This window comes from Salvelinus namaycush, chromosome 32, assembly GCF_016432855.1.
Source record: "Salvelinus namaycush isolate Seneca chromosome 32, SaNama_1.0, whole genome shotgun sequence".
In the NCBI taxonomy this organism is placed as follows: Eukaryota; Metazoa; Chordata; class Actinopteri; order Salmoniformes; family Salmonidae; genus Salvelinus; species Salvelinus namaycush.
This window is the reverse complement of record NC_052338.1, coordinates 15,944,404-15,967,058: the sequence shown is the minus strand read 5'-3', so window position 1 is coordinate 15,967,058 and position 22,655 is coordinate 15,944,404. Positions and strand designations below refer to the sequence as shown.

The 22,655-nt window shown below is 44.6% G+C and overlaps 2 protein-coding genes across 2 annotated transcripts in view; one reads left to right on the top strand and one right to left on the bottom strand.

The window, feature by feature from the left end:
* Window positions 1-727: 727 nt before the first annotated feature.
* Window positions 728-22,655, bottom strand: part of LOC120027530 (cAMP-dependent protein kinase inhibitor alpha-like) — a 26,692-nt gene continuing 4,764 nt past the window's right edge. The window contains exons 2-3 of the mRNA XM_038972508.1: window positions 1,408-1,583; window positions 728-1,200 (exon numbers count right to left, since the gene is read on the bottom strand). Of these exons, the coding sequence (XP_038828436.1) occupies window positions 1,118-1,200; window positions 1,408-1,552 (228 nt within the window). The 5' untranslated portion in view covers window positions 1,553-1,583 and the 3' untranslated portion in view covers window positions 728-1,117. The remainder of the gene's footprint in view (window positions 1,201-1,407; window positions 1,584-22,655) is intronic.
* LOC120026850 (zona pellucida sperm-binding protein 3-like) overlaps window positions 16,502-22,655 on the top strand; it is a 24,675-nt gene continuing 18,521 nt past the window's right edge. The window contains exon 1 of the mRNA XM_038971560.1: window positions 16,502-16,508. Coding sequence (XP_038827488.1) covers window positions 16,502-16,508 — 7 coding nt within the window. The remainder of the gene's footprint in view (window positions 16,509-22,655) is intronic.

Here is a 22,655-nt window from a genome sequence, read left to right as displayed (position 1 = left end):
GTGAGAAGGTGTTAAAGTTCACAGTTTGTTATTTAATTGCCAGCTGAAAAGTACCAGCGGCCTGGCTTTGGCCACAAGTGAGACCTGGTCCGCCGGAACCAAGACACGGGTGCCCGCGTAGATGGAAACAGAAAAGTCTGAGCCTACATTGAGGTAAATTCTGTATGGAAATACGCCAAAAGTGTCAGAGTGCTTTAACAGTACATGGTTGGCAGTGAGAAACCATTTTAGGTTCATTTCAGGAATGTTTTAAAAGATAGGGATTGGATTGTCAGGCTACTCATAATGTTAGCTTTAGCATCTAGCTAACCTTTGCAAATTAACACATCAACACTTCTGGTCACAATCACAGCAATCATTTCAATCCATTAGCTTTATAGCCCCATTGGTTGTCATTAAAACCATTCGAACAACATTTAAAAACCCATATATGCGGTACATACCACACTGCCCTCTGTATTAAAGTCTCAGATGTGAATTCATGATTACATCAATGTCTGTGTGAGACACCGAAAGAGGAAGCCAGCTGCCTCTTGTTATACAGTTAACTCACTCTCACCTCGTTCTTCATACACATCCAGTACATTATAATACATCATTACTTTCTCTTCCAAACCAATCAGAAAGCTCTGAACCACTATTGGCCACTAGGATCCGCCCTTCGTCCCACATGATTGGCAGTGTTGAATCAGTGGCCAACTAATAGACACCAGTAGGATATTGTACATTTTTTATTTTTTCACTTGCGACTTCTCCATTGCTGAATGTTTTGAGTCTTGATTGAATCATAAAAATGTGTAGTGTACAACAGTATATAATCAGCATACATCCTTTGTTTCTCATGGCAGTGTGTTGGAGTAGAGGTGATCTTTCCACCCACACACACACCAACACTTTTCTTAAGAGTCTTTTCAGATTGGGTGATAGAGACCATTCCCTGTCCATCCTATCATCATCCTTCTCTCTGCAGCTCAGCTGCTGTTCAAAACAGGCCCATCACTCTCCTTCATCGGTCCTTCTGTATCATTCTACCCATCCATCCCTCTTCTCCAGTTCTCATCAGCTTCACAGGAAGTAAACATCGGGGCTAGTTATGGCCCCCCCACACCAGGTAGCCTTATGATCCCTCATTCCTCTCAGAGCTCTCTGTAGGGGGTGGGGCCTCCTCTGCCGTGGGAGACTGGGCTTCTCCCAGACCATCTAGACAGAGAGACAAACCCACAGGATTGCAGTTAGTTAGCATTTTTCACCTAATTTCACCAGGAAAGACCCATGGGGTTAAAATCCTATTTTGTGAACAAAACCTGGAACCCTGGGCAAATAATTTAGTTTTAGGCCTACATCTACTAAATTAGACACAGAGACCGAGAGAGACACAGAACACAAAAACAGGTTAAGTTAACCCACCTGTGAGGTGGAGCTCGGACAATTTGAGTTGCAGGTCAGTGGGGTTGACCCCAGCCGGTGAACCCAGGATGTCAGGTAGGGCATTCCTTCTCCCCGAGCGACCCGAGGATGCAAAGTCCAGCTTGGGCTCTACCACCTCCGTCATCTCCACAGGATCAGAACCCTGCTACTGCTGCCTGGGAGAGGGGGAATGAAGGGAGAGAGAGAGAGAGAAAGAGGGTAAAGAAATAATATAGTCACACAAAAATATCTACACTTCGGAATGAACTATTTTCTAGTGCCGTTTTTAACCACTGGAGGGAGTCCTTGTATTATTGTGAAGACCTCAGATTTCTCATTTGTTTTTTTGCACCGCTCAAGCATTTCAATTTTTGTCCCTCCCCCTCAAAAAAACAGGTAACACATCTCATAGGACATTTATCTTCTAATGTTCCACCTCAGCTGGCACAGGGCTGTTTTCATCAGACATCATGCAGCTCAGATGGACGTCATCCGTATGTCAGTTTAATCTGGGACATGGCTGGAAACAATAGCTTTCTCCTCTTTGTACATACTGGCTGGCTGCCTGCTTGCCTGCTCTCATGGTGACCGCTGTAGTTGGGGATTTTGTTTTGCATTCTCTAAGCTACATAAGTGACAGGCAGAATTCATCCCCGGTCTCACGCTATTGCGGGGGTGCACGCAGCTAAATACCAGGGTTGGGCTCAATTCTGAATTGACTTCCACTCAACTCATGAGTCGAAATTCTAATTGGCCACACCACAGGACGTATAATTTGAATTCAAGTATCAGAAATAATTTAATTCAGTGCAATTCAAATAAGTTACACTCAGTCATAGAACATAAGTTTAATTGAATCTGACAGATCACACTTCCAGATACCAAAGAATATATCCCTTTTCTCTGGAAACTGTTAATATACTCTTAACTTTAGTGCTTAGACTATACCATTATATTTTCAACCATTTCATTTGTTTAGCTTATTTCTTAAGGCCTCAGGGTCAACTTGAGTTAAACTAATGCATTCTGGGAAATGTAGTATTCCCCCCATTGAACAAAATCTAGGTAATTAATGAAATATAATAACTTTGAATAATTGCATACAGGTTTTGTTTTCCATGATCATTAATTTTAAGAGTTTGTCCTGAAAATCTATTGTTTATGCATGTACATGTATATACAATATATACACACCCCATTTATATACACACAATATATACCTAGTGGTTAGAGTGTTGGACTAGTAACCGAAAGGTTGCAAGATCGAATCACCGAGCTGCAAGGTAAAATTCTGTCATTCTGCCCCTGAACAAGGCAGTTAACTTCTTATGGCTGCAGGGGCAGTATTGAGTAGCTTGGATGAAAGGTGCACAGAGGCCTGCTTATCAGTCCAAGTTGCTAATATATGCATATTATTATTCATATTGGATAGAAAACACTCTGAAGTTTCTAAAACTGTTTGAATTATGTCTGTGAGTATAACAGAACTCATATGGCAGGCAAAAACCTGAGAAGTTCCACTTCCTGTTTGAATTGTTTCTGAGGTGGCAGATTTTCAACCAAGCTCTCAATGAAATTACAGCGAGATATGGATGAGTTTTCACTTTCTACGGCTTCCACTAGATGTCAACAGTACTTTGTCTGATGACTCTAATGTGAAGGGGGGCCGAAGGAGACAGGAATTAGTAATCACTGCCACGAGCTGATCACGCATTCACCATGCGCCTTCACATGAGGAGGACGTCCGTTCCACCGCTCTTCTGAAGTCAATCTAATTCTCCGGTTGGAACGTTATTCAAGATGTTAACAACATTCTAAAGATTGATTCAGTACATCGTTTGACATGTTTCTACTGACTGTTACGGAACTTTTGGACATTTCGTCACATTATAGTGGAGGCGCTTTGTGACTTTGGAATTGTTTACCAAAGGCGCTAACCAAAGTAGCTAATTGGACATAAATAACGGACATTATCGAACAAATCAAGCATTTATTGTGGACCTGGGATTCCTAGGACTGCATTTTGATGAAGTTCATCAAAGGTAAGGAAACATTTATCATGTATTTTCTGGTTTCTGTTGACCCCAACATGGCGGCTAATTTGGCTATTGTTCTGAGCTCCGTCTCAGATTATTGCATGATTTGCTTTTTCCGTAATTTTTTTGTTGTTGAAATCTGACACAGCGGTTGCATTAAGGAGAGGTATATCTATAATTCCATGTGTATAACTTGTATTATCATCATCTACATTTATGATGAGTATTTCTGTTGAAACGATGTGGCTATGCAAAATCACTTGATGTTTTTGGAACTAGTGAATGTAACGCGCCAATGTAAACTCAGATTTTTTGTTATAAATATGAACTTTATCAAACAAAACATGCATGCATGTATTGTGTAACATGAAGTCCTATGAGTGTCATCTGATGAAGATAATCAAAGGTTAGTGATTAATTTTATCTCTATTTCTGCTATCTTTCGCTGGAAAAATGGCTGTGCTTATTGTGGTTTGATGGTGACCTAACATAATCGTTTGTAGTGCTTTCGCTGAAAAGCATATTTGAAAATCGGACACTTTGGTGGGATTAACAACAAGAATACCTTTAAAATGATATAAGACACATGTATGTTTGAGGAATTTTAATTATGAGATTTCTGTTGTTTGAATTTGGCGCCCTGCACTTTCTCTGGTTGCTGTCATATCGATCCCGGTAGCGGGATGCAGCCATAAGAATTAACCCACTATTCCTAGGCTGTGATTGAAAATAAGAATTTGTTCTTAACTGACTTTCCTAGTTATATATATATATATATATATTTTTTTTTATGTTCAAGATGTACACTTATTGTATTTATTTATTTTGCTCCTTTGCACCCGATTATTTCTATTTCTACTTTGCACATTCTTTCACTGCAAATCTACCATTCCAGTGTTTTACTTGCTATATTGTATTTACTTCGCCACCATGACCTTTACCTCCCTTATCTCACCTCATTTGCTCACATTGTATATAGACTTATTTTTCTACTGTATTATTGACTGTATGTTTGTTTTACTCCATGTGTAACTCTGTGTGGTTGTATGTGTCGAACTGCTTTGCTTTATCTTGGCCAGGTCGCAATTGTAAATGAGAACTTGTTCTCAACTTGCCTACCTGGTTAAATAAAACAAATAAAAAAAAGGTACACCACCCGTTCACAAAAATGGTTAGCTCCTACAGGCACATGAGTCACGTGGCCTTGGCTTGCGATACAAAGCAGGCATTCAGTTGCTGTTCTATTGAACGTTAGAATGGGCAATACAAGTGACCTAAGCGAATTTGAGCATGGTATGATCATCTGTGCCAGGCGCGCCGGTTCCAGTATGTCAGAAACGTCTGGCCTCCTGGGCTTTTTATGCATGACAGTGTCTAGGGGTTACAAAGAATGGTGCGACAAACAAAATAACATCCTGTCAGCCTCAGTCCTGTGGGCGAACACAGCTCGTTGATGAGAGGTCGAAGGAGAATGGCAAAAATCATGCAAGCTAACAGGCAAACAACAACGCAGTACAACAGTGGGGTGCAGAACGGCCTCTTGGAATGCACAACTCGTCGGTCCTTGACACAGATAGGCTATTGCAGCAGACCACCACACCTGGTTCCATTCAGCTAAAAACAAGAAGAAGCGGCTCCAGTGGGCATTCAATCACCAACACTGGACAATTGAGGAGTGGAAAGACATCCTGGTCTGATGAATTCCGGTTCCTGTTGCGTCATGCTGATGGCAGAGTCAGAATTTGGCGTAAGCAGTCCATGGCCCAATCCTAAATGGTGTTAATGGTACAGGTTGGTCGCGTAAAGGTGTGGGGATGTTTTCCTGGAACACATTAGGTCCCTTGATACCAATTGAGCAACCTTTCCATGCTCCGAAGAATTCAAGCTGTTCTGGAGGCAAAGGGGGGGGGGGGGGGGGGGGTCAGACCCGGTACTAGATGGTTGTACCTAATAAACTGTTTGTATAGACAACGCCTAATATACACTGCTCAAAGTACCGAGATGAGATCCTCAGACCCCTTGTGAGACCATATGCTGACACATGCACATTTGTGGCCTGCTGGAGGTCATTTTGCAGGGCTCTGGCAGTGCTCCTCCTTGCACAAAGGCGGAGGTAGCGGTCCTGCTGCTGGGTTGTTGCCCTCCTACGGCCTCCTCCACATCTCCTGATGTACTGGCCTGTCTCCTGGTAGCGCCTCCATGCTCTGGACACTACGCTGACAGACACAGCAAACCTTCTTGCCACAGCTCGCATTGATGTGCCATCCTGGATGAGCTGCACTACCTGAGCCACTTGTGTGGGTTGTAGACTCCGTCTCATGCTACCACTAGAGTGAAAGCACCGCCAGCATTCAAAAGTGACCAAAACATCAGCCAGGAAGCATAGGAACTGAGAAGTGGTCTGTGGTCACCACCTGCAGAACCACTCCTTTATTGGGGGTGTCTTGCTAATTGCCTATAATTTCCACCTGTTGTCTATTCCATTTGCACAATAGCATGTGAAATTTATTGTCAATCAGTGTTGCTTCCTAAGTGGACAGTTTGATTTCACAGAAGTGTGATTGACTTGGAGTTACATTGTGTTGTTTAAGTGTTCCCTTTATTTTTTTGAGCAGTGTAGAAATCAGAGGCATTTTATTTTAATTTCACCGAATTCAATTGAATTTCCTTTAAATTTGAATTGCAATTCTGTATCCTGTTTACTACTTCAAAATGAAATTAGAAAAAAGTCAAGAATTCAATTCTGAATTGAGCCCAACTCTGACACACAGCGATAGGAAAAAAAAAAACTGCACATGCATTTCTACACAAATACACTCACACACATTGAGCTGCTGTTTCTATGGCAACGGGTGAAAAACCACCTCTGGCAAGCAAATGAACCATTCCCTCTTCTCTTTCTCAGTATTCAGTTCTCTTGAAATAACCCAGTCTTCTTCAGTACAATCCCTGTCTCCACAACCATATTGAGGGGCAACACAAACACACACATTAAAGGACAGGGGCCACAGGTTGGCCATCTGTTAGCCCTGAGCACTAGCGTGAGCCTAATGGTTACTCCTCCTATCCATCACTGGTTTGTCGTGGCCTAGTTTCAATATGACGTCATCATAATCACTGTGTCCTGGTATCACACAACCCTTTCATGCAATCACACACCCAAACACACCTCCTCGCCGGTCACATGTTGACTGGTGTCAGGTAAACACTGGCATAAGGTGGGAGGATTGGTAAGTCCTCATGCCATGTCAACATAATGGCACAGCAGTTGAGTGTTCTGACATGGGTAAGGAAATGTGTGCATGCGCAAGACGGCCCTTTGTCAACAGTTGTTATCGCTCTCACTTCACACTGCTTACCCTCTCCCTTTCTCTCTCCCTCTCTCTGCTCCTCCACTTGTAAATCACTCCCACTCACCCTGTCCTTGTTTCTCTCCACAATCTCATATAGAAACTCTCCCTCCAGCCTCCATTTCTCTGTTTTGACCCTGGCCTATTTCATAGTGAAAATAACGATAATACATTTCAAATTTGAGTTTTTCCTCCAACTGAAATGGCTTTACATTCAATAGGATACTAGACATCTCACCCCAGGCCCTTCAATAGGGTACTACAACACATCACATTCCCAGGCTCTTCAATTGGCACCCCCCACAGAGACAGTAGGGAGTGGATATGAATGTGTGGCTGTGTGTGTGCTAAGCTCTGCCCTCTGTCTCCAGCCCGTTAAGTGTGTGTGTAGGCGTCCAGGGAGGCAGGAGGACAGTTTCTTCCTCTTCCCCTCTCAGGCCTTCACATGTCAGAGCTTCTCTTTGTGTGGCCCTTCCAGCCTCCAGAAGCAGAGAAGACAAGCTGCAATTAGCATAGGCAGGTCTACAGCTGCCTTCATGGCTACATACATTACAGGAGAGGCCTGTCTCAGTCTGCCTGCTGAAATCATAAGACACATTACAAGCAGGCAGGAGACAACAGGACTAAATCAGGGCCAAGCAGGACCATCATGCAATGGGGAAGGCTGACAAACAGATGCACTCCAAACAAGTCTGATGGTTTCCAGAAAAGTACAGTATGTGTTATCCAGGGCTGACTGAGAGACAGGAAACAGGTCTACTGCGCTCCAGATATGTGTGTGTTATCCAGGGTTGGCTGGCTGACAGAGACAGGAAACAAGTCTACTGTTATCCAGAGATGTTTGTGTTATCCAGGGCTGGCTGCTTCAGATGTGTGTAATACCACAATCCACAGCAATCAATGACAGTTGAAAAGGAATATATTATGTTTTGATCTATACGTCGCTGTATAAAAATAAATAAACACATTTCTAGTCTAGCAATGAAACACTTCTGAACCAAACCTGAATAATGCACAGCATCTGCAGTGGAGGCTTAGAATAATGATAATGACCCCACTAGGGATCATTTTGTATAGAAATGGTGACCTACAGTGGGGAGAAAAAGTATTTGATACACTGCCGATTTTGCAGGTTTTCCTACTTACAAAGCATGTAGAGGTCTGTAATTTTAAAAAAAATCCAGAAAATCACATTGTATGATTTTTTTATTTTAAATTTTCGTGGTATCCAATCGCTAGTAATTACTATCTTGTCTCATCGCTACAACTCCCGTACGGGCTCGGGAGAGACGAAGGTCGAAAGCCATGCGTCCTCCGAAGCACAACCCAACCAAGCCGCACTGCTTCTTAACACAGCGCGCATCCAACCCGGAAGCCAGCCGCACCAATGTGTCGGAGGAAACACCGTGCACCTGGCCCCCTTGGTTAGCGCGCACTGCGCCCGGCCCGCCACAGGAGTCGCTGGAGCGCGATGAGACAAGGATATCCCTACCGGCCAAACCCTCTCTAACCCGGATGACGCTAGGCCAATTGTGCGTCGCCCCACGGACCTCCCGGTCGCGGCCGGCTGCGACAGAGCCTGGGCGCGAACCCAGAGACGCTGGTGGCGCAGCTAGCACTGCGATGCAGTGCCCTAGACCACTGCGCCACCCGGGAGGCCCCCCCATTGTATGATTTTTAAGTAATTAATTTGCATTTTATTGCACGACATAAGTATTTGATCACCTACCAACCAGTAAGAATTCCGGCTCTCAGAGACCTGCTAGTTTTTCTTTAAGAAGCCCTCCTGTTCGCCACTCATTACCTGTATTAACTGCACCTGTTTGAACTCGTTACCTGTATAAAAAGACACCTGTCCACACACTCAGACAGACTCCAACCTCTCCACAATGGCCAAGACCAGAGAGCTGTGTAAGGACATCAGGGATAAAATTGTAGACCTGCACAAGGCTGGGATGGGCTACAGGACAATAGGCAAGCAGCTTGGTGAGAAGGCAACAACTGTTGGCGCAATTATTAGAAAATGGAAGAAGTTCAAGATGACGGTCAATCACCCTCGGTCTGGGGCTCCATGCAAGATCTCACCTCGTGGGGCATCAATGATCATGAGGAAGGTGAGGGATCAGCTCAGAACTACACGGCAGGACCTGGTCAATGACCTGAAGAGAGCTGGGACCACAGTCTCAAAGAAAACCATTAGTAATACACTACGCCGTCATGGATTAAAATCCTGCAGCACACGCAAGGTCCCCCTGCTCAAGCCAGCGCATGTCCAGGCCCGTCTGAAGTTTGCCAATGACCATCTGGATGATCCAGAGGAGGAATGGGAGAAGGTCATGTGGTCTGATGAGACAAAAATAGAGCTTTTTGGTCTAAACTCCACTTGCCGTGTTTGGAGGAAGAAGAAGGATGAGTACAACTCCAAGAACACCATCCCAACCGTGAAGCACGGAGGTGGAAACATCATTATTTTCTGCAAAGGGGACAGGACGACTGCACCGTATTGAGGGGAGGATGGATGGGGCCATGTATCGCGAGATCTTGGCCAACAACCTCCTTCCCTCAGTAAGAGCATTGAAGATGGGTCGTGGCTGGGTCTTCCAGCATGACAACGACCCGAAACACACAGCCAGGGCAACTAAGGAGTGGCTCCGTAAGAAGCATCTCAAGGTCCTGGAGTGGCCTAGCCAGTCTCCAGACCTGAAACCAATAGAAAATCTTTGGAGGGAGCTGAAAGTCCGTATTGCCCAGCGACAGCCCCGAAACCTGAAGGATCTGGAGAAGGTCTGTATGGAGGAGTGGGCCAAAATCCCTGCTGCAGTGTGTGCAAACCTGGTCAAGAACTACAGGAAATGTATGATCTCTGTAATTGCAAACAAAGGTTTCTGTACCAAATATTAAGTTCTGCTTTTCTGATGTATCAAATACTTATGTCATGCAATAAAATGCAAATTAATTACTTAAAAATCATACAATGTGATTTTTTGGATTTTTGTTTTAGATTCCGTCTCTCACAGTTGAAGTGTACCTATGATAAAAATTAGACCTCTACATGCTTTGTAAGTAGGAAAACCTGCAAAATCGGCAGTGTATCAAATACTTGTTCTCCCCACTGTATATAATAAATAGGATTGTTTCGTCAGACAATATCTGTGGTGTGTACTGTGTAGAAGACAATACTAAAGCCAGGTAATATACAAGCATTTTGCAAAACCCGCAATAACATCTGCTAAATGTGTATGTGACCAATAAAATGTGATTTGATAAAAGACCTCTTCATTCAAATCGTCAGAGGGCAAGGGTTGTTACAACACTGCTAAGCATAGAGAGCTCAATAGGATTCTGACATGGAGTTAGTGGGGCTCACTTCCCTTCCTTAATGTAGATCCAAAAACCAGGATACACTACATTTAAAAGTGATAATAAATGGTGCCAATTACTCACAGGGCCTTTAACTAACTGCATGTCAAATCAAATGTCATTAGTCACGTGCCGAATACAACAGGTGTAGTAGACCTCAGTGAAATGCTTACTTACGAGCCCCTAACCAACAATGTAGTTAAATAAGGATAAGAATAAGAGATAAAAGTAATTAAAGATCAGAGTAAAATAATAATAGCGAGACAATATACAGGGGGTACCGATAAGGAGTCAATGTGCGGGGGCACCGGTTAGTTGAGGTAGTAAGTACAGTTGAAGTCAGAAGTTTACATACACTAAGGTTGGAGTCATTAAAACTTGTTTTTCAACCACTCCACATTTTTCCAACAACTGTTTACTGACAGATTATTTCACTGTATTACAATTCCAGTGGGTCAGAAGTGTACATACACTAAGTTGACTGTGCCTTTAAACAGCTTGGAAAATACCAGAAAATGATGTCATGGCTATAGAAGCTTCTGTTAGGCTAATTGACATCATTTGAGTCAATTGGAGGTGTACCTGTGGATGTATTTCAAGGCCTACCTTCAAACTCAGTGCCTCTTTGCTTGACATCATGGGAAAATCTAAAGAAATCAGCCAAGACCTCAGAAAAATTATTGTAGACCTCCACAAGTCTGGTTCATCCTTGGGAGCAATTTCTAAACGCCTGAAGGTACCACGTTCATCTGTACAAACAATAGTACGCAAGTATAAACACCATGGGACAACGAAGCCGTCATACCGCTCAGGAATGAGATGCGTTCTGTCTCCTAGTGATGAACGTACTTTGGTGCGAAAAGTGCAAATCAATCCCAGAACAACAGCAAAGGACCTTGTGGAGATGCTGGAGGAAACAGGTACAAAAGTATCTATATGCACGGAAAAACGAGTCCTATATCAACATAACCTGAAAGGCCGCTCAGCAAGGAAGAAGCCACTGCTCCAAAACCGCCATAAAAAAGCCAGACTACGGTTTGCAACTGCACATGGGGACAAAGCTCGTACTCTCTGGAGAAATGTCCTCTGGTCTGATGAAACAAAAATTGAACTGTTTGGCCATAATGACCATCGTTATGTTTCGAGGAAAAAGGGGGAGGCTTGCAAGCCGAAGAACACAATCCCAACCGTGAAGCACGGGGGTGGCAGCATCATGCTGTGGGGGTGCTTTGCTGCAGGAGGGCCTGGTGCACTTTTAAAAAAATCGATGGCATCATGAGGCAGTAAAATTATGTGGATATGTTGAAGCAACATCTCAAGACATCAGTCAGGAAGTTAAAGCTTGGTCGCAAATGGGTCTTCCAAATGGACAATGACCCCAAGCATACTTCCAAAGTTGTGGAAAAATGGCTTAAGGACAACAAAGTCAAGGTATTGGAGTGGCCATCACAAAACCCTGACTTCAATCCCATAGAACATGTGTGGGCAGAACTGAAAAAGCGTGTGCAAGCAAGGAGGCCTACAAACCTGACTCAGTTACACCAGCTCTGTCAGGAGGAATGGGCCAATATTCACCCAACTTATTGTGGGAAGCTTGTGGAAGGCTACCCGAAACATTTGACCCAAGTTCAACAATTTAAAGGCAATGCTACCAAATACTAAGTGAGTGTATGTAAACTTCTGACCCACTGGGAATGTGATGAAAGAAATAAAATCTGAAATTAATCACTACTATTATTCTGACATTTCACATTCTTAAAATAAAGTGGTGATCCTAACTGACCTAAAACAGGGGATTTTACTAGGATTAAATGTCATGAATTGTTAAAAACTGAGTTTAAATGTATTTGGCTAAGGTGTAGGTAAACTTCCGACTTCAACTGTACATGCAGGTAGTGTTAAAGTGACTATGCATATATGACAATAGAGAGTAGCAGTGGTGTAAATAGGGGGAGAGGGGGGCAATGCAAATAGTCTGGGTAGCCATTTGACTAGATGTTCAGGAGTCTTATGGCTTGGGGGTAGAAGCTGTTTAGAAGCCTCTTGGACCTAGACTTGGCGCTCCGGTACCGCTTGTCGTGCGGTAGCAGAGAGAACAGTCTGACTAGGATGGCTGGAGTCTGACAATTTTTTGGGCCTTCCTCTGACACCGCCTGGTATAGAGGTCCTGAATGGCAGAAAGCTTGGCCCCAGTTATGTACTGGGCCGTACGCACTACCTTCTGTAGTGCCTTGCGGTCGGAGGCAGAGCATTTGCCATACCAGGCAGTGATGCAACCAGTCAGGATGCCCTCGATGGTGCAGCTGTAGAACCGTTTGAGGATGAGGACCCATGCCAAATCTTTTCAGTCTCCTGAGGGGACATAGGTTGTGTCATGCCCTCTTCACAACTGTCTTGGTGTATTTGGACCATGGTAGTTTCTTGGTGATGTGGACACCAAAGAACTTGAAGCTCTCAACCTGCTCCACTACAGCCCCGTAGATGAGAATGGGGATGTGCTCATCCTCTTTTTCCTGTAGTTCACAATCATCTCTTTTGTCTTGATCACATTGAGGGAGACGTTGTCATCCTGGCACCACACGGCCAGGTCTCTGAGGAGTTCCTATAGGCGGTCTCGTCGTTGTCGGTGATCAGGCCTACCACTGTTGTGTCATCGGCAAATGTAATGATGGTATTGGTGTCGTGCCTGGCCGTGCAGTCATGAGTGAACAGGGAGTACAGGAGGGGCCCCTGTGTTGAGGATCAGCGTGGCAGAAGTGTTGTCACCTACCCTTACCACATGGGGACGGCCCGTCAGGAAGTCCAGGATCCAGTTGTAGAGGTAGGTGTTTAGTCACAGGGTCCTTAGCTTATTGATGAGCTTTGAGGACACTATGGTGTTGAATGCTGAGCTGTAGTCAACGAACAGCATTCTCACATAGGTGTTCCTTTTGTCCAGATAGAAAAAGGCAGTGTGGAGTGCAATAGAGATTGCATCATCTGTGGATCTGTTGGTGAGGTATGCAAATTGGAGTGGGTCTAGGGTTTCTGGGATGATGGTGTTGATGTGAGCCATGACCAGCCTTTTAAAGCACTTCATGGCTATAGACGTGGGTGCTACGGGTCAGTAGTCATTTAGGCAGGTTACCTTTGTGTTCTTGGGCACAGGCACTACGGTGGTCTGCTTAAAACATGTTGGTATTACAGACTCAGACAGGGAGAGGTTGAAAATGTCAGTGAAGACACTTGTCAGTTGGTCAGCGCATGCTTGCAGTACATGTCCTTGTAATCCGTCTTGCCCTGTAAATGTTGACCTGTTTAAAAGGTCGGCTGCGGAGAGCGTGATCAGTCTTTCGGAACAGTTGGTGCTCTCATGCATGTTTCAGTGTTATTTGCCTCAAAACGAGCATAGAAGTAGTTTAGCTCGTCTGGTAGGCTTGTGTCACTGGGCAGCTCTTGGCTGTGCTTCCCTTCATAGTCTGTAATAGTTTGCAAGCCCTGCCACATCCGACGAGCGTAAGAGCCGGTGTAGTACAATCCGATCTTAGTCCTGTATTGACGCTTTGCCTGTTTGATGGTTCGTCGGAGGGCATAGCAGGACTTCTAAAGCTTCCGGGTTAAAGTCCAGCTCCTTGAAAGCGGCAGCTCTACCCTTTAGCTCAGTGCGGATGCTGCCTGTAATCCATGGCTTCTGGTTGGGGGTATGTACGTACGGTCACTGTGGGGACGACGTCATCGATGCATTTATTGATGAAGCCAATGACTGATGGGGTGTACTCCTCAATGCCATCGGAGGAATCCTGGAACATATTCCAGTCTGTGCTAGCAAAACAGTCCTGTAGCTTAGCATCTACCTCATCTGACCACTTTATTGATCTAGTCACTGGTGCTTCCTGCTTTAATTTTAGCTTGTAAGCAGGAATCAGGAGGATGCAATTATGGTCAGATATGCTAAATGGAGGGCGATGGAGAGCTTTGTATTCATCTCTGTGTGTGGAGTCTAGGTGGTCCAAAGTTATTTTCCCTCTGGTTGCACATTTAACATGATGAAATAAATTTGGTAAAACAGATTTAAGTTTCCCTGTATTAAAGTCCCCGGCTACTAGGAGCGCCGCCTCTGGGTGGGCGTTTTCTTCTGGCGGAATACAGCTCATTCAAATGCTGTCTTAACTCCAGCCTCTGACTGTGGTGGTATGTAAACAGCTAGTGTGGTCTACAGCTTATCATGAGATACTCTACCTCAGGATAGTAATAGCTCGAGACTTCCTTAGATATTGTGCACCAGCTCTTGTTTACAAAAATACATTGTCCGCCGCCCCTTATCTTACCAGACGCCGCTGTTCTATCCTGCCGGTACATCGTATAACCAGCCACCTGTATGTATGTTGATATTGTTGTCGTTCAGCCACAACTTCGTGAAGCATAAGATGTTCCGGGGGTATCATCGGATGGGGCCACAGTGTCTCCTGACCCCTCCTGTCTCAGCCTCCAGTATTTATGCTGCAGTAGTTTGTGTGTCAGGGGGCTAGGGTCAGTTTGTTATATCTGGAGTACTTCTCCTGTCTTATCCGATGTCCTGTGTGAATTTAAGTATGCTCTCTCTAATTCTCTCTCTCTCTCGGAGGACCTGAGCCCTAGGACCATGCCTCAGAACTACCTGGCATGATGACTCCTTGCTGTCCCCAGTCCACCTGGCCGTGCTGCTGCTCCAGTTTCAACTGTTCTGCCTATGGAACCCTGACCTGTTCACCGGACGTGCTACCTGTCCCAGACCTGCTGTTTTCAACAGCAGGAGCGGTAGAGATACTCTTAATGATCGGCTATGAAAAGCCAACTGACATTTACTCCTGAGGTGCTGACCTGTTGCACCCTCGACAACTACTGTGATTACTATTATTTGACCATGCTGGTCATTTATGAACATTTGAACATCTTGGGCATGTTATAATCTCCACCCGGCACAGCCAGAAGAGGACTGGCCACCTCTCATAGCCTGGTTCCTCTCTAGGTTTCTTCCTAGGTTTTGGCCTTTCTAGGGAGTTTTTCCGAGCCACCGTGCTTATACACCTGCATTGCTTGCTGCTTGGGGTTTTAGGCTGGGTTTCTGTACAGCACTTTGAGATATCAGCTGAAGTAAGAAGGGCTATATAAATACATTTGATTTGAATTTGATTTCAGTTTTTAATGGCCCGTTGGTAGTTTAATCTTCCGCTTAACTCGTCGATTTTATTCTCCAAAGATTGCACGTTTGCTAGCAGAATGGAGGGAAGTCTGTTTATTCCATCACTGGATCACTAATTCTCAGAAGGCAGCCCGCCCTTCGGCTCCTCTTTCTCCGCGCAGATCACGGGGATAGGGGCTTGTTACCGAGGAAGCAGTATATCCTTCGCGTCGGGCTCGTCAGAGTCGTGAAAGGAAAAAAGGATTCTGCTAGTCTTTGGTGAGTAATCGGAGTCCTGATGTCTAGAAGTTATTTTCGGTCATAAGAGATGGTAGCGGCAACATTATGTACAAAATAGGTTAAAAAATAAGTTACAAACAACGCTATTTATTTTATTACACCTTTATTAATTTAACCAGGTAGGCCAGTTGAGAACAATTTCTCATTTACAACTGCGACAAAAAAAAACCATTTAAACTAACAAAAAAAACAATCGTCTGCCTTCTTCTCTATATTCTTTATTTTGAAACATGATCGCTATCTAACAGCTCTGTAAAATCATCACAAGGACAAAATGGTTCCTAGTACTTCACTTTCTACATGCTTTAATATCCCTGCCATTCATGTGTTAAAACGACATTTTAGAGAATTTGGCAGTACATCCAACTGACCTCACAACTGCAGACCACATGTAACCATGCCAGCCCAGGACCTCCACATCCAGTTTTTGCATTTCATACATTTCTGATCCAATAATAAAACAATAAAAAAATACAAAATCACCCGCGGGCCACATCTCAGTCTGACTGTCCCTAGATGACTGGGCGTGTGTCATTATTCATCCTTAAAATATAAGAGTGGAGCTCAGAATAGCTGAATGAGGTCACAAACACCATAGTAGCTATCTTACATTACTGGAATCAGCCCTCGTTGTCAAAACTGACTGACTTGATAGGGGACTCTGGGAAGGGACAGTGTGTATACTGTACTAGCTGCAAGGGAAATTATGTGTTACAAAGCCAACACAGCCATCTGAAGTTACGGTTTAAGAAATGATGCTAGGGATTACTGCTCTCTCTATTTATAGTTTCCTCCTCATGCTCTTGATTATTTTCTTCCCTTTCTCCGCTCTGTGTGTTATTATAAAGCTTAATGTGTTCCACTGGCTGCCATGGTAACAGCAGCATTGCAATCAGCCTCTCCATAGGATGGAAGGTGAGACCCTGCAGAAACAGGGGGGGTGAGAGTGAGCAAGTGAAGGAGCGCAAAAGGAGAGAGACAATGAAAGAGTGATAATGAGAGAGAGAGGGATAGAGATATTCTTTACATTCTCTGTTTACACTGACTGGTTGTCCTTTGTTTCAGGGGATTCATGGGGAATTATCTTTACAGTCTGTTGGGTGAAGCCCAATCAATATTGCATCTTTCAGTGCATTCACAGAGAGAAAGAGAGGAAAGGAAGAGAGAAAGCCATGAGGAGGAGAGTAGAGGAAGAGAAGATGGCGAAAGAGAGGTAGACCGATCCAGTGAGACAGCTCAATCACACGGCCCCAGACTCACACATCCCAGTAGACCTCTCGCTCGCCACTGATCCCCAGAACGTTTACACAGCATCTCGCTTCTCTCATGTTCCACAAGCTAAGTTCTCAGACAAAGACAAATCAGAGGAGACTTGCATTTGGTGGCTCTCTCTCACAGGAGAACTTAAAGGCTGAATGTGACTGTTCTTCTAGCTACCCGTTTGTGCCTCAGGCTACGACCCACCTTGATGAGCCACCTCTAGCGACAAGTTTAACAAGTGTGCCCTCGGAAAAGGTGCTACACTGAAGTGTCCACTATAAGAACAAGTTGTTTGGAGCGAGAGAATCAATCTGCTACTCCTGTTCTTTATCCCACAATATCCAGAAATCAAAATTGGTAATAAAATGTCATAACTAGTTAATTGTCAGGTTGTAACCTAGTCCTGGTTGAAAAGACATAACAACTAGATAAAGATGTATTTTTCGCCCGGGACAGACCAGATGCCATATCTTGGTTGTTATCTGTCAATCATCCCATGTAGCATTATATTTCCTTCCTTGTGAACACTGGTGATCAGGTTCAAAAGGCCCTTATCATCAAACCATAAAGTCTTTCTTCTTAGAGACGTCAGAAGTTAACAATGATTAACAATGATTAACTCTGGGGTTCAAAGTGTGTTCTAACCCATAAAAACAAACTGTCAAAAACATGACAAATGAAGCAGAAAGAGTGTGTGTGTGTGGGAGCAGAGTGCCCTCGTGATCACCAAACAAGAGATCCATTGTGCTCCTTTCTAGAGGGTCAATCACAACGCTGCATCCATGGTCATTCAGACTCATTAGCATATTTCCAGAGGGCTTTAGAGCCAGTCTGGCCCCGCTCCATAACATGGGGCCTATACTATTTGTTTTCTTTCAAATACTTTAGCTGCGTTTCATTGAGCAATTTGATCAACGATGTGGCAAAGGTTGACATGGCTCAAGCCTAATGAGATAGTTTAACTATTGCGCTAACAGTTAGTGGAGATGACAGAGACAAAACTCATATTACACTTAATGCAATTGCGAGCTGCAGTATCAGCTCTCCGTTTATTTAAAACATTATGGTGCATTTACTCATAGCGTGTATGATTGTGAGAGGAAAATGCCACCCTGAGAACTTTATGGAGTAAAAAGGGGGTTAACAACGACAATTGCGACAGTGAGCTGAATCTGAGACTTGGAGAAGAGATGACAGAGAGAAGAGGAGACTTGGAGAGTCGGAGTCCCCAACATGTGACAACAGTAGGTGGGCATCCTGTGCCAGTAGCAACAACCAACCATCACACATCAATATTTTAGCCCACAGCCTCTTGCAAGAGTGTGTACAAGACAAGGCTGTCCCCTCTCGCCACATTCCCCCGTCCCTCGTCTAAACAGACATGTAAACAGCGCTGTGCTGTGGGTCACATCTCTTCTCTCTATCTGGCCTGCACGTGCTTCTCTCACCTGCTGGACAGGGCCACGCACACACACATGCACAGAGAGACATGGCCCGCAGGCAGTGTCTGACAACAGCGCTTGGCTGGCAGTTGGACACTGGCAGAGACAAAAGAGCAGAACACACACACACACCTCTCCTCTCATCCTGATGGTATAACTACACTGTAGACACACACACACACACACCTCTTCGCTCATCCTGACGGTACAACTAGACTGTAGACACACACACCAATATCACCTCACTCACCTTCTTACATCGACTATATTGTCATTCTGTTTTTGTCAGAGATTCAAGAGGGATCTTCAGGTCACTCATTGCGAGCCCTTATTAATAAAAGCCTAATTAATAGTACCAATTGAAATCCAATTGAACCCATCATTGTGCCTGAGACCAACTTAACAGACCCTACCTTAGGCAATCTATGAAATGAGCTCTTCAGAATATATTATTGCTGCCTAGTCAACATAAACAATGTCTGACGGACAAACTGTTTAGGAGAGTTAGAGAACAGGTTACAAATGATCTAATGAGATCAACACTCGATTCTCCATCATTATACATTATCCTAGGTCCCAAATGGCACATTACTCCCTATATTGTGCACTACCTTTGATCAGAGCCATATGGGCCCTAGTCAAAAGTAGTGGACTACATTAGGAATAGCGTGCCATTTGATATGCATGGTCTTGTCTTAAGATTCAGAATTATATAAGGACTAGTCCTATTGATCTTTGGATGATGGCTTAGTACTTACTGAAAAAAAGCCTCATCCTGACGGAAATCAAGATGGCTCTGAAGAAGATGGCTGACGTTTTACATTCTCCCAACCAATTGTGCAATTATTTTGCGTTTTGTGTAGCTTATTCTTTTACTTATTGTGGAACATAATGTTGCTGCTACCGTCTCATGACCGAAAATAACTTCTGGACATCAGAAAAGCGATTACTCACCGTGGACTGGAAGAAACTTTTACCTTTAATGAGATCGACGAGAAGGATATCCCGCTTTCACTGGAACAGGCCCAGATCCACGCCTTTGCGTGAAGAAAAGACACCGGGAAAAGGATGCAGATCGGGGATCCTTCTGAGAATCCTGAGGCAAGCGAGTAAACTCCCAATGCCTTCCTTTCTCCTTGCTAACATGCAATCGTTAGTAAATAAAATAAATGACCAACTATTAAGATTATCCTACCATCCACATTAAAAACTGTAACATCTTATGTTTCACCGAGATGTGGCTGAACGAAGAAACAGACAATATAGAGCTGGCAGGATTTTCCATGCACCGGTAGAACAGAGACGCTACCTCTGGTAAGACGAGGGGTGGGGGTGTGTGTCTATTTGTCAATAACAGCTGGTGCACGATGTTTAATATTAAAGAAGCCTCAAGGTATTGCTCACCTGAGGTAGAGTACCTTATGAAAAGCTGTCGACCACACGTCCTACCAAGAGAGTTTCGTAGCCGTCTATTTACCACCACCAAGCGAAGCTGGCACTAAGACCGCTCTCAACCAACTCTATAAGGCCATAAGCAAAGAAGAAAATGCTCACCCAGAAGTGGCGCTCCTAGTGGCCGGGGACTTTAATGCAGGCAAACTTAAATCAGTTTTACCAAATTTTTACCAGCATGTCACATGTGCAACCAGGTAAAAAAAAAAAAACCTAGACCACCTTTACTCCACACACACACAGAGAGATGCATACAAAGCTCTCCCTCGCCCTCCATTTGGCAAATCTGACCATAATTCTATCCTCCCGATTCCTGCTTACAAGCAAAAACTAAAGCAGGAATGCTACACTAAAGGACTGTTTTGCAAGCACAGACTGGAATATGTTCCGGGATTCATCCAATGGCATTGAGGAATACACCACCTCAATCATCTGCTTCATCAATAAGTGCATCGATGACGTCGTTCCCACAGTGACTGTACGTACATATCCCAACCAGAAGCCATGGATTACAAGCAACATCCGCATCGAGCTAAAGCTGCCGCTTTCAAGGAGCGGGAGACTAATCCGGACGCTTATAAGAAATCCCGCTATGCCCTTAGACGAACCATCAAACAAGCAAAGCGTCAATACAGGATTAAGATTGAATCCTACTACACCGGCTCTGACGCTCGTTGGATGTGGCAGGGCTCGAAAACTATTAGACTACAAAGGGAAACCCAGACGCGAGCTGCCCAGTGCCTGCCAGATGAGCTAAATGCCTTTTATGCTCACCTCGAGGCAAGCAAAACTGAAGCATGACCGTAAACTCTCCTTCCAGACTCACACATCTCCAATCCAAAATTAAATCTAGAATCGGCTTCCTATTTCACAACAAAGCCTCTTTCACTCATGCTGCCAAACATACCCTCGTAAAACTGACTATCCTACCGATCCTTGACAAAATAGCCACCAACACTCTACTCAGCAAATTGGATGCAGTCTATCACAGTGCCATCCGTTTGGTCACCAAAGCCCCATATACTACCCACCACTGCGACTTGTATGCTCTCGTTGGCCGGTCCTCGCTTCAAATTCGTCGCCAAACCCACTGGCTCCAGGTCATCTATAAGTCTTCGCTAGGTTAAGCTCCGCCTTATCTCAGCTCACTGGTCACCATAGCAACACCCACCTGTAGCACGCGCTCCAGCAGGTATATTTCACTGGTCATCCCCAAAGCCAACACCTACTTTGGCCGCCTTTCCTTCCAGTTCTCTGCTGCCAATGACTGGAACGAATTGCAAAAATTACTAAAGTTGGAGTCTTATATCTCCCTCAATAACTTTAAGCATCAGCTGTCAGAGCAGCTTACCGATTGCTGCAGCTGTACACAGCCCATCTGTAAATAGCCCATCCAACCAACTACCTACCTCAAACAAATATTTGTTTTTCTGCTCTTTTGCACACCAGTACTTCTACGTGCACATCCTCATCTGCACATATCACTCCAGTTTAAATTGCTAAATTGTAATTACTTCGCCACTATTGGCCTATTTATTGCCTTACCTCCTTACTTCATTTGCACACACTGTATACAGATTTTTCTATTGTGTTATTGACTGTCAGTTGTTTATCCCATGTGTAACTCTGTTGTTTTTGTCACACTGCTTTGCTTTGTCTTGGCCAGGTCGCAGTTGTAAATGAGAACTTGTTCTCAACTAGCCTACCTGGTTAAATAAAGGTGAGATTAAAAAAAACTAAATAAAAGCATGCACGAGAGCACCAGCTGTTCTGGATGACTGTGTGAAAACGCTCTCGGTAGCCAATGTGAACAAAACCTTTAAACAGGTCAACATTCACAAAGCCACTGGTCCAGATGGATTACCAGAACGTGTACTCAAAGCATGCGCGGACCAACTGTCAAGTGTCATCACTGCCATTTTCAACCTCTCCCTGACCGAGTCTGTAATACCTACATGTTTCAAACAGACCACCATAGTCCCTGTGCCAAAGGAAGCGAAGGTAACCTGCCTAAATGATTAACGCCCCGTGGCACTCACGTCGGTAGCCATGCAGTGGATTGAAAGGCTGGTCATGGCTCACATCAACAGCATCCTCCCGGACACCCTAGACCCACTCCAATTCGCTTACCGCCACAACAGATCCACAGATGACGCAATCTCAATCGCACTCCACACCGCCCTTTCTAAACCTGGACAAGAGGAACACCTTTGTGAGAATGCTGTTCATCGACTACAGCTCAGCGTTCAACACCATAGTGCCCACGAAGATCATCACTGAGCTAAGAACTCTGGGACTAAACACCTCCCTCTGCAACTGGATCCTGGACTTCCTGACGGGCCGTCCCCAAACGGTAAGAGTAGGCAACAACACATCTGCCACGTTGATCCTTAAAACTGGGGCCCCTCACAGGTGTGTACTTAGACCCCTCCTGTATTCCCTGCTCACCCACAACTGTGTGGCCAAACACGACTCAAACACCATCATTAAGTTTGCTGACGACACAACAGTGGTAGGCCTGGCAGTGTGGTGCCAGGACAACCTCTCCCTCAATGTGAGCAAGACAAAGGAGCTGATCGTGGACTACAGGAAAAGGCGGGCAGAACAGGCCCCCATTAACATCGACGGGCCTGTAGTGGAGCGGGTCGAGAGCTTCAAGTTCCTTGGTGTCCACATCACCAACAAACTATCATGGTCCAAACATACCAAGACAGCCGTGAGGGCACGACAACACATTTTTCCCCTCAGGAGACTGAAAAGATTTGGCATGGGCCCCCAGATCCTCAAATGGTTCTACAGCTGCACCATCGAGAGCATCACTGCCTGGTATGGCAACTGCTCGGCATCTGACCATAAGGCGCTACAGAGGGTAGTGTGAATGGCCCAGTACATCACTGGGAACAAGCTT